Here is a 15403-nt window from a genome sequence, read left to right on the forward strand (position 1 = left end):
TATGGTAACAATTAGAGCTGTCAAATTAGCATGTTAATTTTGATTTATTAATCACAGAACAAATAATGAATGTTGCTTGTTTGACTTTAAGTGAATTTTACTATTTTTGATAGTCTATGATCCATGGAATTAAAATGTAATGCTGGAAATTGAACTACTTTGCTAATTACAATATGTTGCCTGATTTTAGTTTTTGGGACATACACGGTTGGAAGTAGGAAGAACTGTTAATGTAGGTTATAATTTTGGCCTAAAATTTTTGCCTGGTAGAGTATACATGGGTCATAAGGAGATTTGGAATTTTAAGTTGATGCTAGTTATTCCTTCACTCATTTGCTAGTCAGCTAAAATGAATAAAACATTTACAGTCCAAAATACATTTTTTAACAAAAAGTAATGAATGCGATTAATTTAGATTTAATTTTTAGATTTTAGATTTTTTTTTAATTGCTTGACAGCACTGGTACAAATAGTACACATGATTGTTGTAAAAAAAAAAAGTTACATCAAAACCCTAAAAACAAAACTAAGAGTATTGTTTTTTTTTATTGAAAATGTCCTGTAAACAGCACTAATTACACTCTTTCTAATGAAAAGTGCAGTTCATTTAGTGTTTTATTAAGCATTGATGATGTCCTCGATATGCTTAAAAAAAATATTGTCAATATGATAAGAATAAAAAATAGGTGTCGAAGAATGATAATCCTGAAGCCTAAGTTAATTTGATGTTTTATTATTAGCCCCTCAAAAACAGTTTTTTGAATTATACAACACGAAAATATGTTGTGAAGGGAATAGGTTAGCAGCATTACATTATCTAAATATAATCTGTCCTCAAGAACACTCATACAGTCATTAAGGAGTATCAGAGTAACCCACACTGTTGGGTTAGTTTAAATTCGCTCTGTGAATTCTGTGTATTTCCTTTAGATGCATACAGGCAATTTCTTTTTCTTTTTTATCTGTGGATAATTCTTTTAGCTTTTTTATATGTTATGCACATTTCATAATTGACCATTACCCCAGCCTTAATTGGATAACATTTTTATATAACATTCATTTTATGCAAACCTTTTTGATTTTACATTGGCAAATTACCTTAGTGTAAATATCACTCCATCATGGTTGTTTTTCCATTGAGTTGGTGGTCTGGTGGGAGCGTGCTTTAAACTTAATTCCGTTTCAATTATTCGTTCTATCTCTATCAGCCTGGCCTTACTTGGCTTCCACTTCCACATTGTGATGAAGCTGTCCACACAGTTTCAGTTTCTATAAGAACAAAGACCATGATACACACTGCTAGACAGCTCGAGCTCCTCAGAAGCTTTTATATGAATTTGTGTGTGCTACTTTTTGCTGTATTCTTAAGCCTATTCATAATTCAGCTGTTTGGAGTGTGTGGGTGTTTGGATTCCGTGTCTTTTAGATGTCGCCTCATGTTAGTCTCAACTTCGCTTTCTTTGCATTTAACTGAGCAGTATCTTTAAACCTAGGATTTGTCTCCATTAATTTAATAGTCTCTGTGACCAGTGGCTGACATGTTATATATTGTAATAGCAGCCTTCATTTTATTCAGATTCACATTCATATTTTTCCGTATTGAAAGTCATTGATGTAGGGCATAAGCAGTGTGTGGAATATACTGTATATAATATATATAAGATATATTCAGGGTGAAAAAAAACTTATCCTAGTGAATCTTAATATAAAGCATGTTTTTCTATTACTGTTCCTGTTTGTTTGTGTCAGTGATGATGGAAACTGCAGTGTGGTGGTGTTGGAGGCAAAACTGCTGAAACAGCAAAATGTGATGCATAACATTTTTCATATAAATGAGTTTTTTATTTAAAATATCAGATGGAAAAATGTTTTCTGGGATTGCATCATTCAATAACCTTAAAATAACATTTTCTTCTGTGAAAAAATGTGAGATCTGAGAAACAGTCCCATCACTGAACACTAAATCCAGTCTAGATTCCAATGTAGCTTTCATCATTGCGTCACATTTATCCACAAACAATCTTCACAAAGGGTGTTTTCATGTTGTTTCTTTCATCCTGAGAGGCTAGCGTGCCTTTGGAAGAAAAAGGTTGTAGCTAGAATTGCTAGACTCTTGTGGGAGAGTGTGGATTTTGAGTGTTGTCAGGGCATGCACTCCTCCTCTGTTCTGCTTTTCCTTCCCGCTTATTAGCTTAGCTCAGATACAGTAGTGAGGCTCTAAAGTGGCATGTCCTGCCTTAAAGGCAAATCTCTGTCCAAAAACCCGACACGACTTGGCTTTCTTTTAAGTAATTTATCTTCTGTGAGTTCCTGAACCCACTGGAGTTAAGTTAGTGCCAATGAAGCAGAGCCAACAAAGGCAGTTGGCCTTCAGAATGCGCTCTCAGTCTGTGAGTTAGTGCACATTATAACAAACAAATATAGAAAGATGAGAGATGAGATTTTCTTTTTGTTGTTTTCATTATAATGTGATATTTACTTTTGTTTATACAACCCCAGTTCCAAAAAAGTCCCTTGGACTTTTTTTGAACAACAACAAAAAAGTAATTGAAATATCGTTTTCACTATATTGAGGTGAGGTGAGTTTTATGTCAGAGTAATTTAATGATATTTTTTGTATTCAAATGAGTCACACAAGCTGTTACCGTACAGACAGATTTGTCTCCTGAAAACTGTTTATTTGGGTGAGTAAAGCGTTTATTTTCAACAGCGCGGATAGCAGGAATGCTAGCTACGGTTAGCAGCAGCACTAGCCGCAGTTAGCAGCAGCGCTAGCCGCAGTTAGCAGCAGCGCTAGCCGCAGTTAGCAATGCTTAGCACTAGTAAATGCCCCCCTACAGCACTACACTGAGGAACCCTCAGTGTTCCGCTAAGCCAGGGCGCTATCAGCTAGGATAGCTTGTTTTAACACTGAAAACAGGCTACAGTCTGATATACTCACCTCTGAACGGAGAAAGAGCTAGTGCTTAGCACGGTTAGCAGCTAATGCTCTAGCCTCGGTGCTGAAGAAACTTCACTGAAACTCCTGTATAACGCTGTTCTTCAGCATAGTGCCTTTACTGCTCTTTACAACCTGACTGGTGAAATTTATACATAAGACACACCGGATTATAAGGTGCACTGTCGATTTCTGGGGAAAATTAAAGGATTTTAACACATTTTTTTAAATCAGAAATTCCTTCCACATTTATGTAATGTTATCCATTATGGAGTTTGATATAAAGGACTAAAATAAGTAAGCTACACCCACACACTCCAAACAGCTAATTCATGAATAGGCTTAGGAATACAGCAAAAAGTAGCACACACAAGTTAATATAAAAGCTTCTGAGGAGCTCGAGCTGTCTAGCAGTGTGTATCATGGTCTTTGTTCTTAAAGAAAATGAAACTGTGTGGACAGCTTCATCACAACTGGAAGTGGAAGCCAAGTATGGCTCTATTTCTGATCTGTTCTGGATTTTTCAGATTCTTTCTTCACCCTTATCTGGTGCAATAAAATCCCATTATTTTAACCTCACTCTCTCTCTCTCACCTGAAACTAGATCTTTACTCTGGAAAAACAATCAAATATCTACAGAACAAGTTAAAAGTTGGATATTGTTTGTTTACCTTATCTCTCATTCTGTAACAGTCAAATCTGTAGCTTCTCACACTCCAGTTTAAACAAGTTAAAAAAAATCTGCCATAAAGTTCTAATTTAGTTTATTTTTTATGAAATGTAGGCCTTTCATGATGAGAATTGTTTGTGGACGATATTTCTTTCCATACATTATTGCGGTAAACAATATTATTGTTATTTTAAGACCATCAAATGCCACTGACATAATGATAATAGGCTATTTTACCCTTTTAATATATAAGGGTCTATGAAATTTGCTAATCATTTTTTTTATTTACATTTATAACCCTATTCTAACATGTAATAAAAATACAAGAGACAAAATTTCTTTCATTTTTAGGGCTGTAGACCAACTAAACTGTAATTAATTAATTTGAGAATTTGTATGTGTATGTATGTGTATATGTGTGTAAAAGAAAAATAGCAAGAGAGAGAGACTTCATATTTTAATATATATATAAAAAGAAAACTACCTTCTGAACTCAGCAGTTTATTTACATTTATTTACATTTTACACAGTGTCACAGCTTTTTTTGTAATTAAGATTGTAAAACCTTATGGCTGTTGACCAATTAAAACATGTAATTAATTCATTTGAATTTGTGTGTATATGGGAGCATTCATATTTTAATATATATAAAAAGAAAACTACTTTTTTTACACAGTGTTTACATCGCTACAACGTATAACAACGCTAATACGTCAAGATGCGCAACAAGCTGAAAACAATAAATTATGGCAGGATGTTGGGGCCAAAATGGGTAAAATGATTAATGCATTAAAAAAAGGCATTAAGGCTTCCAGATTAATTGCATGCGTTACAATGTTAACATTGACAGCACTATTCATTTTACACGCTACACAGAATTGTGCAAATGACATTGTTGTATAACAATGGAGTTTTACAAATGACATTAATTACTGATGTAAAAAGTTAATAAATGTTATAAACTCTCCCTTCCTCTCTTTTTCAGCATCAAAATGGTTCTGATGTGGACCAGTGGAGACACCTTTAAGACAGGCTACTTCCTGCTCACTCAGGCTCCTATGCAGTTCTGGATCTGCGGCTTCCTGCAGGTTTGTGTGGATATGGCCATCATGTCCCAAGTGTACTACTACAGCCGCTACCCCCAGAAACCTGCCTCACACACCACCCACACCACCAGTGCCAAGGCACTCTGAGCCACACTCAAGAAGCAAACGTGGAGCTTCAGAAAACTGATGACTGATGACTGGTGGTGGCCTGGAACTCTCATCACTTTTCTTTTCCATGTTTCACATCCGGAACTAAAGGATTATTATTATTATTGTTTATTCTGTACATGTTCATGTATGTGTTGAAAGATGAGTATGGGACCATGTTTTATACATGCAGTATGCTTTATACATACATTGTGACCTCAGTATATAGCTGTTGTTAAGTAGTCAAACCTGTGTGGCCAAGAACAATGGTTATTGATTGTTAATGATGTTTGCCTTAGAGACACAAGGGCTGGTTTAGGTTCACAGAAAAAAGTAATGTACTTGACAGCTTTTTTGTGACTGCTACATAGGGCTTGGTTTTAATTTCCCTATAGTAGTATGTGATTTATGTTATTATGATAATATTGACATACTGTTGTGTTTGGAACCGGTTTCAGATAGCGATTTCCTTGAAGTCTGCGACAGAATGGGTGCACAAAATCATTGTATCATTAACGGAAGGAAAGCATGATTTGGTGCACAATTTTTCACAATATGTTTAGTTTACTTTGTGAAATCAGCACAAGGGCAGAATTATACTGTGCCACAATATTCATTCCTATAGCATATTGGCATATTGCACCATGACCAATAATAATACCTTCAACAATCATCTGGTTGGATATTTGACAGCTCATCTTGGCAGAAATTAATTACTTGGTTTTCAAGGATTCAAGGAGATTTTATTGTCATTCGCATCTTATGTGGTACATGAGGTGGAACGAAATTGTGATCTCACAATCCAGTTTACACCCAGGAGCTGTTATTAAATACCCCAAATGAAATAAATAGAAAGAGTAGACAGGTTGCAACAACAAGTCCAGAGTGCAAATGTGCTATAGCAGCATGAAATGAATTAGAGCAGTAGAAAATAAAGTGTCTCAGTGCGGGTAAAGTGACCGTGTTTGTGCAGTAATTGTCCTTGTGTGTCAGTGCAGTGTGTTGTTAAGTGGAGTTTAAGAGTCTTACAGCTTCCGGAATGAAGCTGTTTCTCAGTCTGGTTGTTTTGCACTTGATGCTCCGCAGCCTCCGTCCTGAGGGAAGCGGGACAAAAAGTGCATGTGCTGGGTGGGTGGGATCCTTCCTGATGCAGGTGGCCCTCTTCCTGCATCTGGAGGTGTAGATGTCCATGGTGCTGGGGAAGCTGACTCCAACAATCCTCTGTACTGATGTCCATATATTTTTGAATCAGGGCTTCTATGCCAAACAATTAATGTTAACTTGCTTTATCCAATCCAGAGCCATCTCTGAAAGCTGAAAAACCCATCCAACTTATCTGATTGATAGTCTCTGTTAGGGTCACTTTAACGTTTATCAGTTCAGTTTTCTGACCGTTTGAGGCTAAATAGAAAATTAGGTGTTAATAATTTATTATTTATTTTTGCCCATTTGGCATCATCAGGAAGAAACTGGTTTCATATTTTTTCCAATTTTTTTCTTTTTCTTTTTTTTTTATCAGGATCTGAATTCCAGAAAAATATATATTTCACTAGATTATTTTTTTTGTATACCATCAGATTTTTATTACAAAATGCAAAAATTCTTTAATATGTCAAATTAAAAACATTAAGTAATTAAGTTTTAAACACAAATTTCAATTTTTAAATTTAGCCTCAAACGGTCAAAAAAATAAACTTATAAAGGTTATACTGACCAGTTAGGCTCTTCTTTATTAGTCTATCCAGTCTTTATCTCATTTGACAATGAAACTTTCCTTCAGAAAGCTTTTATCTTTTTTTTCTTTCTATTTGATCAACTTAAGTTGAGTTTAAAAGTGTCTGTTTTCAAGTAGGGGCTTCGTTTTTTGGCTGCAGCTTCCAGTTCATGAGTATGTTGTGCAAATCTATGATCTCCTATGAGCTCCTTTGACTTTTACACTGAACTGTGTGCTAGTCCATTCATTCAGCGCTGTCAAACAAACCCTTTTGTTAAAAACCTGTATGTATAATTTTGAGCTAGTGCTGATTTTTTGATTGATTTTTTTTTCTGTTAAAAACGAAAAGTTAAGATATAACAAAAAGCCCAATATTTCTATGATAAGTTCATGTAATCTTCCAACCACAACTGTATGTGATATTGTTTTAGCAATACATTAGCAGTTCATTTTGTAGATGCTAGATAGATCAGAAAAAAATGTTTTTTTTGTGTCAAAATAATTATTTTTATTCTATTTTGGTATCCAGTTGTAACCACTTCAGTTGAATGACTATCTGAGATTATGTGCTCTTATGTACATCATTCAGTTTAATAGATGGTCTGTGGGATAATACTGAAGAAAGTATCAAAAAAGAAATTAATCTTTTTTAAAATCACCTAATGGTTTATTCAAGGAGTATTTTGGGACCAAATGTTTCAATATACTGAACTAAGTGAGTTCTGACTGAAGGTGCTATTTAGAGTAGTGTTTGTAGTTATGGATGTTGATAATTAGTTGCATTTTAATACACGCTTCTATTGAATGAGATATGAAATGTACAGATACAAATGGTATGTTTATGACACTTGGGTTTATCAGAGAATTTCAGTTTCAGGGTGATCATATTCCTGAGAAATAAGAGATTTTATTTTTTATTTAGATGTGGGTAAATTTAGTTTATTCTTAGTTTTTTATTTTTTACTCATTCAAACCACAAGATTTTCAATTTTTATATCTTATTTGTGAGGGTATTTAAATGTTTAAATATGTTATTTTAGGTCATATTTTATTACATATTTTGGGAGCTGGTTTTGTTTCAAAAGTGGTGTATTTAAAAAATCAGTTTATTGCATACAATTATTTTGATAGCTGTAGAATACATTTGAATAACTTTGAGGTACCTTTGCACAGAAGTTGCTACACAATCTTTTTTTTTTTTGGTCATATTGGGCATGATTAACTCCTTTGTTTATAATTCATGTTTTATATAATTTAAACTTGCCAGTTTATTAGCCATTTATTCCTTTTAACTACACTCACTGGACATTATTTCAGGTACGCCAGCCACATAGGGTGTACTTTGTAGGTTTACAGTTACTGATTGTAGTTCATGTGATGCATGAATTATACATCTTCTACTTTTTATCCTCTAAGGTCATCCCAGGTCATTGAAACTTGGATTTTGTAATCACTGGAACTGAAGGGAACAGTTGATGTGCCTACCAAGCATAAAAAGGAAAAAAAAACAGTGGTCAGTAGAAAAATATATGACCAGTGGTTCCACTTTCCAATAACAGAGGGAATAGAGGGTGGCTGTAAAATGTGCTGCAAGAGTATGCTTTATTATGTTGCTGATATTATTACGTCATCTATTTTATTCAAAGGTCCTGCCATTTGTGTTGTGTTTTATATTTTATAATGTCCCAATGCCAAAACAGTTGCCAAAAAAGTAATGATTCCTGTGTACCACTCAGTTTGGTCACCCTCTTTTTTCTTCTTCTTGTTTTGTACTATTTTATTGTTTTACTATTGTATTGTTTTACTGGATTATCAGCTGTATTTTTTTTGAGACCACACCAAGTTATTTATGTAATCCTTCACAATTATTTTCTGTCTCTGTTATTGGTCATTTTTATGTCTGTGTACATCCAAAATCCAAAACAACCTTATGATTTTGTTTCTCTTATTTCAATTGTCCTTTTTTTATATGCATATTTCTGTTTGATTTTTTGCATGTTGGGCAGTTTTATGTTGTTGAGATCAGGTAAGGGTCTGGGTAAGTATTACATTCTGATGAGAATGATGATCAGGATTATCATTCATGTGTAAAAGTACACCAATTAAAATGTTTATCTTATTTTTAATTGTGTGTTTTAATTGTCTGTTAGAAGTATTAGGTTTTGGTGGAGTAAATATTATTTTAAATGCTGAGAGCTTCACAGTTTACCACCATTTGAATGATGAGAATAGTTCTGTTGCCTTTATAATGCTGGAATGTTTAATTAGCACAAATATAAATGTAATTTCTTTTTTTGATATAAAAAAATGTTTTTTTAAGCCACATTAATAATTCATGAGAAAATGTCTTCACTAAAAAGTTTAGTTGGGAGATTAAGTTGGCATGAAGAAGAATGTAACTCCAATCAAACCCGAAATATGCTTGTTGTTTAATATTCTTTTTTTTTTTTCTTCCCCGTATTTTACAAAATGTTAGATGCTGAATATATTTTTATTGTGAACTGTAAAGCTGTGCTTGAATGCTGGAACCTGTAAAGTACATATACCACTCTCTGCTGATTCTCCTAGTTTCTGGAACTGTAATGAAGGGATAACATACCCTTCTGTCAAAACATATTTCATTAGGTGGTGTTTTCATGATGGTAAAGGAGAATGGTGTCTAACATTTCCAAACTTTTCCAAAGGTGTTCATCTTGTGATGCAACTGAAACTTTTTAACCATTTAGTGCCCTGTAAAAGAGGGCAGTGTCAGTCTGTTAACTACTAGCATTAACATATAGATGTTTCCTCACAGAATAAATGTAGCCCATAATAATAATTCATGAAATGAATTGCTGTAGTCTGGCAACAAAACTGAGATTCAAGCCTTCAACCAAATCCCGTTTCACCCTTTGGCCCTACCACTTAACCCAACCCCCTGTTTTGCGTGTGCACACCTAGGGGGTAGAGTATCCTGGGTCTTGTTAGGCTGGAGCATTAGGGCGAAGTTTTAGGGCTACATGACCTTTTAAACCAAGATTTTTCAGAAGCACACTCAAAACAGAGGGTTTTAAGAATCACTAGCAAGATGGCACTGGCACAAGCGACCAAAGAAACTGCAAATTTGAGTATTTTCCTTGTTAAAAATTATGATTATTAAAATAATAATATCATAATATTTATTAATATTATAATATAATTTAGTGTTTAATTTCATAGTTTTTATGGCCACTTTCATCATAACAAGCATAAAAAACACTACAAGTTCATCTCAGTTGCTAGCTAGCTAACTTTCCCTTCCACCTTAAATGGTGTAACAGATGGCAGAGGCTGCAGCATTTAATGTGGAATAGGAAAAAATATACCATAGTAAATAATACCACAATAAATACAATGATTTAATGTGTAATTTCATGGTTTTATGCACATTTTATGCCTCATAACCAGTGATGGGAATAACAGTGTTGAAATAAACTGCAAGTAACAAAAGTAACGCAATAGTTACTTTTAATGGTAACTAGTTACTTTTTTTTATAATGGATTAACTCCGTTACTTTTTTGGAGAAGTAACTAGTAACTATAACTAATTACTTTTTCAAAGTAACGTGCCCAATACTGCTCATAACAAGCATAAACGCACTACTAGTGAGCTCAGTTGTTAGCTAACATTAGATAACTTTCGCGGCCCACCTTAAATTGTGCACCAGGCAGCTGAGGCTGCAGCATTTAAGGTGGAATGCAAATAGAAAAGAAAATGCAAGCTAATTTCAGCTCCCCACTGCAGAGGAATTAGGTAATGGTCAATAATAATTAATTGTTGCATCACCTGCCACCTTTCTGAAGACTTAGAATGTCCTAAAAGTAAACCAGTTCACCAGCAGATAGGTAACTTAACTTTAGCGCTACGCTGCTATAACTAGCTAGATCTGCATCAGGTGCAGGGCTTGCTCCAATTCTTCGGCGGAGAATTTCACTCAAAAACAAGGGGGAGGGTTACAAACAAAGAATCTATAGTTGTACTGTGTTTAAACTGAATGCAGTCTGAAGTAAGCTAATGCTGTGGAAACTGATCATAAGGTAGCTAAGCGAGCTAACTAGTTATGCTAAAATAACATTCCAGCATGCATTTTAAAGTTATGCAGAGCTAGTTACAGCATAGCTAACTAACTACCTAGCTAGCTCTTCGGCCAGGGGTCTCCAGCACAAAAGTAAGTAGCAGTGTATTATCTTAAAATATATCATCATTAGTACAGTGGTTAGCTATTTAATCTTTTGTTATAAAGCATGTCATAGCTGTACCATCAGCAGCTACATGATTTTACTCACCATTCGTTAAGAGAAGTGACAGCTGTTGGTCAAAACCGGAGAAGTGTAGTTGGTGTTGTGTGTGTGATGAAGGTCATTGACAGAAAATGTACCAGTGAGATTCTGTTTGTGTTTAGAACCATGCTAAAGTTCCTGCCTCCTAAAGTATACCATCACATCCACAGTCTGTTTTTATTAGTACAGTGATACAGAATACTGAATGTACTTTTAGGCTGGTTAAATGGTACAAATTTGTATTTCCAGCTGTTAGGAAAGACTTTGTACTTCAGAGGAAACACATCTGAGTCTATAAAAAAAATAAAATTATACCTTTGAGGGTGCAGTTATGAAAAGTTTACCTTTGAGTACAAGAAAGTACTTATTTACCTCTGTTCTTTAGTGTGCAGGCAGCTTTACAGAGATACAGGTCCAATACGGGTACTTATGAGGAAAAAACTTTAGAAGGAACCCATCCTCCTCCGGTTAAGCCGGACAGCTCAAACAAATAACAGAGCAAAAACAACTGCACAGAGAGATAATGGAAAGCTTTAGGTAATGTAGAAACAGGTTGTGAGTTATGAGAGTGGGTGATGAAGAAATGCAGTGTTAATGTTAAAGAGATAATGGAGAGCTATAGTTAATGTAGAGACAGGTTACGAGTGTAAGTAGATGCTTTACACATCCTCAATGTTAATGTTTAAGCATCTGTATGTACAGCTATAGAATGTGGCAAAAATAAATTAGTAGCATTGCAACCCGTCTTGACCGACTGAACTGAGAAAGTGTATTTAGCCAAAAGTCATTCACCTCAACATCCTTGTGTTTCTCTTTGAGCAAATCAGATTTTGACATTTCCAAGATCTCCATCTGAAGAGATGCTTCATCCAGAGATGAAAACAGCCTTTTGGCCTCAGCGGTCCACTGGCCATCTGCAGAAACTGAGAACGTCTGATGCAAAAACAAAAAGATTTCACTTGAGAGGTTGAAGCTCTCAAAGCGTTCCTTGAAGTTTTCTAACAGTCTCGCCAAGAAAATTCGCTTCACAGGGTCTTCTTGTATTTAGTTTTTCCTCAGTGTTTCCTCAGAGTTCAGTTTTCTAATCAGGGAAAGAATATGAAGCAGTTTTGTCCTATAGTATATTGTGTTATTTTGGATTAAATAAATAATTAGTATTTTATCTTGGTCAAGATTTAGCATGATCAATGTGTTATCCAGTGATTCATATGTAACCTTCACGAGGGCTGATCATGCATTTCAACAACAGACAAATAGCACCTGTTTTAAGAATGGAGTAGGCTAAAGGAACAAGTTCAGACCAGTCATCATCGTAAGTAAGGGTGACTTAAAGGATGTAAACCACTCACTCATGGTTGGTGGAACGGCAGGAGGTGATGTCCGTTAGTTAAAGTATAAAGACTTGGCCAGGTCAGGCTGAGGTTTTGACTGGGGGAGGCTGAGATATGCTGTTGGAGAGCTTCAAAGCACTTAGATTGGTATGGGCCCCGGTAACTAAATTTGGATGTTGTTTTGATTTATTTTCCTTTATTTTTTTTTATTATACCACAGTTAGTTCTGATCCTGCAATGTGATTGGCTGAGAGGCGTTTTATGAGTGCCATTATCAGCAGGTAATGCACAGTAACCGAAGCTCTCCATGTATTACTCCACCACATACAGGTAACCTAGCAACGGTGCAGCTCTTACGTGTAATATTGGAACTGCTGTGCTGATCTACAGCCTGCCAATATGGAACATTATAGCATTACCTATCATGTATTATTGCTTAATTATCCATTGCATTCCAAATTCCAATAATATTTTTTGAACTAGTGAAGCTATTTTTGGACTGGGACTCACTCAGGATCTCATTTTGACTAAATCTTCACCAGCTTTAGCGTCTCTGTGGATATATGCAACGGTATGTTCTTCCTTACAGTACCAAATTACGCAGATTTAGATGAAATGTAATGTTGTATAAAATGTGCACATACCATGTCTTTTCTATCATTCCGGAATTTCAAGCTGCAAAATGAAAAGACTCTCTCTAAAACTCTGCCCTTGCTAAGCCAGCGCACGTCGTTATTCAGCAACAGACCATGATGTGCATTTACTTCAGCAGAGCTCTAAAGAGGCGATGCTGCCAACTGGAGCTCTCCTGAATGAAGTATGCAGGCTTCATCACTGTGTCCAATTGTGTCTTTCAGTTCCGCGCAGTCTGGCACACAGAACTGGCTTGTGAAGGATGCAGTCAAATCCTACATATAAAAACACACAAATAACATTTTTTTTATCTCAAAATGCCAGGCACAACAAATAACAGTGAAATACTTTCTACTACTTGGATGAACCCTCCTGCTCTGATCTTGATTGCTAAGCCTGAACATGAAAAAAAACGCTCCTTCATTGTCATTATCATGTATCCAAACATACACAAATTTACAAAGAAAATAATGAGTAAAGTAATAAAAAAAATCGCTCAACATTTAAAAATATATATACAAGAAAAAATATATAAAAATGTATTCATAAAAAGTAAATAATTCAGAAATAAAATAGTATAAAATATATAAATACAGAAATTAGAATAATAAAATGTATGAATCAAATAAAAAAAACAATATTTTATTTTATTTATTTGTGTAATTTATTTATTTGATGCTTTAGTTTATTTCTTTGTGTTGGTTATAATCCTCATGTTTTGTTCTTTGTTTTTATTCTTTTATATATATATATATATATAAAAAACATTTTTGTTAGCAGTTGTGGTACTCCATATTTACAGTTACAGTGGCAAAAAATTCGAACCTTTTAATTCATATATTTTATGATTTTCTGCATACATTTGTCATAAAATTTGATCTAGTCTTCATCCAATTCAAAGGCACTGACAAATCAGGTTTTTCTTTTCTAAAATAACAACACAAATAAAATATGACCTTTCATATCTACATTGAAAATGATGATAAAACGATTTGATAGCTGGAGTCTTGCTAGTTTGGGGCTGTGGAACACAGCAGCTACTTTGATAAATGAAAACCACTAAAACATTTAAAGTTTGTTCTGTATGTGAGACATGACATGCCAAAAAGAGCTTAGTGATGATCTGATCTACAATCAAAAATTGTTGATTTACATAAATCCAGGAAAGGGTTACAGAGTGATTTTAGAAATTTGGGGGCTCCGAGTGCTCCAGCGGGCTAAGCACTGCCACTATGATCAGGCTATTGGAGCCCTGAGAGAGCACAACTGGCCTTGAGCTACTCTTCACAAAAGGAGAAAACATGGAACACTGGTGAACCTTCCCAGGAGTGACCGGCCAACTGAAATTATTCCAAAAAGACATGGACCACTCATCCAGGAGAATGTTTAAAGAATCGCAGGTCTCACTCGCCTCAGTTAAGGTCAGTGTTAATGATTCAATAATAAGAAAGAGACTGGTCAAAAATTATATCTATTAGAGAGTTCCAAGACAAAAAACACTGCTGATCAAAAGAACACAATGGCCCAGCTCACATTTACCAACAAACATCTTGATGATCCCCAGAACTTTGGATAAATATTTGTTGAACTGACATCCGGCATAAAACTTACACATAATTTCAGAAAAAACATTTTCCTGAATGTACAACAGTGTGATGGAATTCTGCTGTTTTCCAGACAATCCTGAAGGAGAATGTCTGACCATCTGTTTGTGACCTCAAGCTCAGAGGTACTTGGGTTCTACAGCATTACAATGATCCAAAGCACACAAAGTTAATCTCTGAATGGCTTAAAAAAAAAACTAAATGAAAGTTTTGGAGTGGCCTAGTCAAAGTCTGATTGAGATGCTCTGAATGTTTATGGTTGAAAATCCTCCAATGTCTCTGAATTAAAACAATTCTTCAAAGAAGAGTGGGACAAAATGTGAAACTTGTTGCCAGTTGTTGGTTGATTAAAGCTTGATTGCTGTTGTTGCTGCCAAGCGTGGCACAACAAAATTATTAGGTTTAGGGGCAAACACTTTTTCACACAGGGCTAGATAGGGTTTGGATAGTTGGTCAAGATCATCTGGTTCTAACATTGAGATTTCCCCTTAAAGGCATTTATTGCTGAATTAAGTGTGTTAGATTAGAGTGGCAACTAATTTCTGCAGAATGTTAGATCTCCAGGACAAGGCAGGTGTGGGCTATGAGAGCTGGAGTCCAGTACAGTGTGCTGATGTTCTTGCTCTAACAGATATACTTAACCTGGCAATTTACAGGTGAGGCAAATCAGTAGTGTATCAGCTGGAAAAGCACAAAACTCTCCAGGACTGAATTACTCACCCATCCCACACAGCATTACAGAGCATTTTCCTTCCTGTAGAGGGCAGGCCAAGAGACTCTACCATTTTCTTGGCGTATGCCCACTTGAAGAATATGGTGAAGAATTATTATGACTCACCTAATCACATTACCTTTTCCACGTCTCCTTGGATATGTGCACTTTAGTCCAAAATCGAGGTTACCATGGCTGCTCAGCATTTTAAAACATGTCACAAAGCCCACTAGCTGTTCAGCTGTATCATGCAGTGTATCAGTCCGGAAGCATCTGTGCTCACTGCACAAAAATAATGCGACAGTTCAA

The 15403-nt window shown here is 35.2% G+C and overlaps 1 protein-coding gene across 3 annotated transcripts in view; it reads left to right on the forward strand.

Moving 5' to 3' along the window:
* Window positions 1–8641, forward strand: part of slc66a2 (solute carrier family 66 member 2) — a 46158-nt gene extending 37517 nt beyond the window's left edge. For all 3 annotated transcript variants that reach the window (XM_007253057.4, XM_049476195.1, XM_007253058.4), the window contains one exon: window positions 4594–8641. In XM_007253057.4, the coding sequence (XP_007253119.1) occupies window positions 4594–4801 (208 nt within the window). In that variant the 3' untranslated portion in view covers window positions 4802–8641. The remainder of the gene's footprint in view (window positions 1–4593) is intronic.
* Window positions 8642–15403: the final 6762 nt, after the last annotated feature.

The sequence above is a fragment of the Astyanax mexicanus genome, chromosome 3 (assembly GCF_023375975.1).
Source record: "Astyanax mexicanus isolate ESR-SI-001 chromosome 3, AstMex3_surface, whole genome shotgun sequence".
NCBI lineage: Eukaryota > Metazoa > Chordata > Actinopteri > Characiformes > Acestrorhamphidae > Astyanax > Astyanax mexicanus.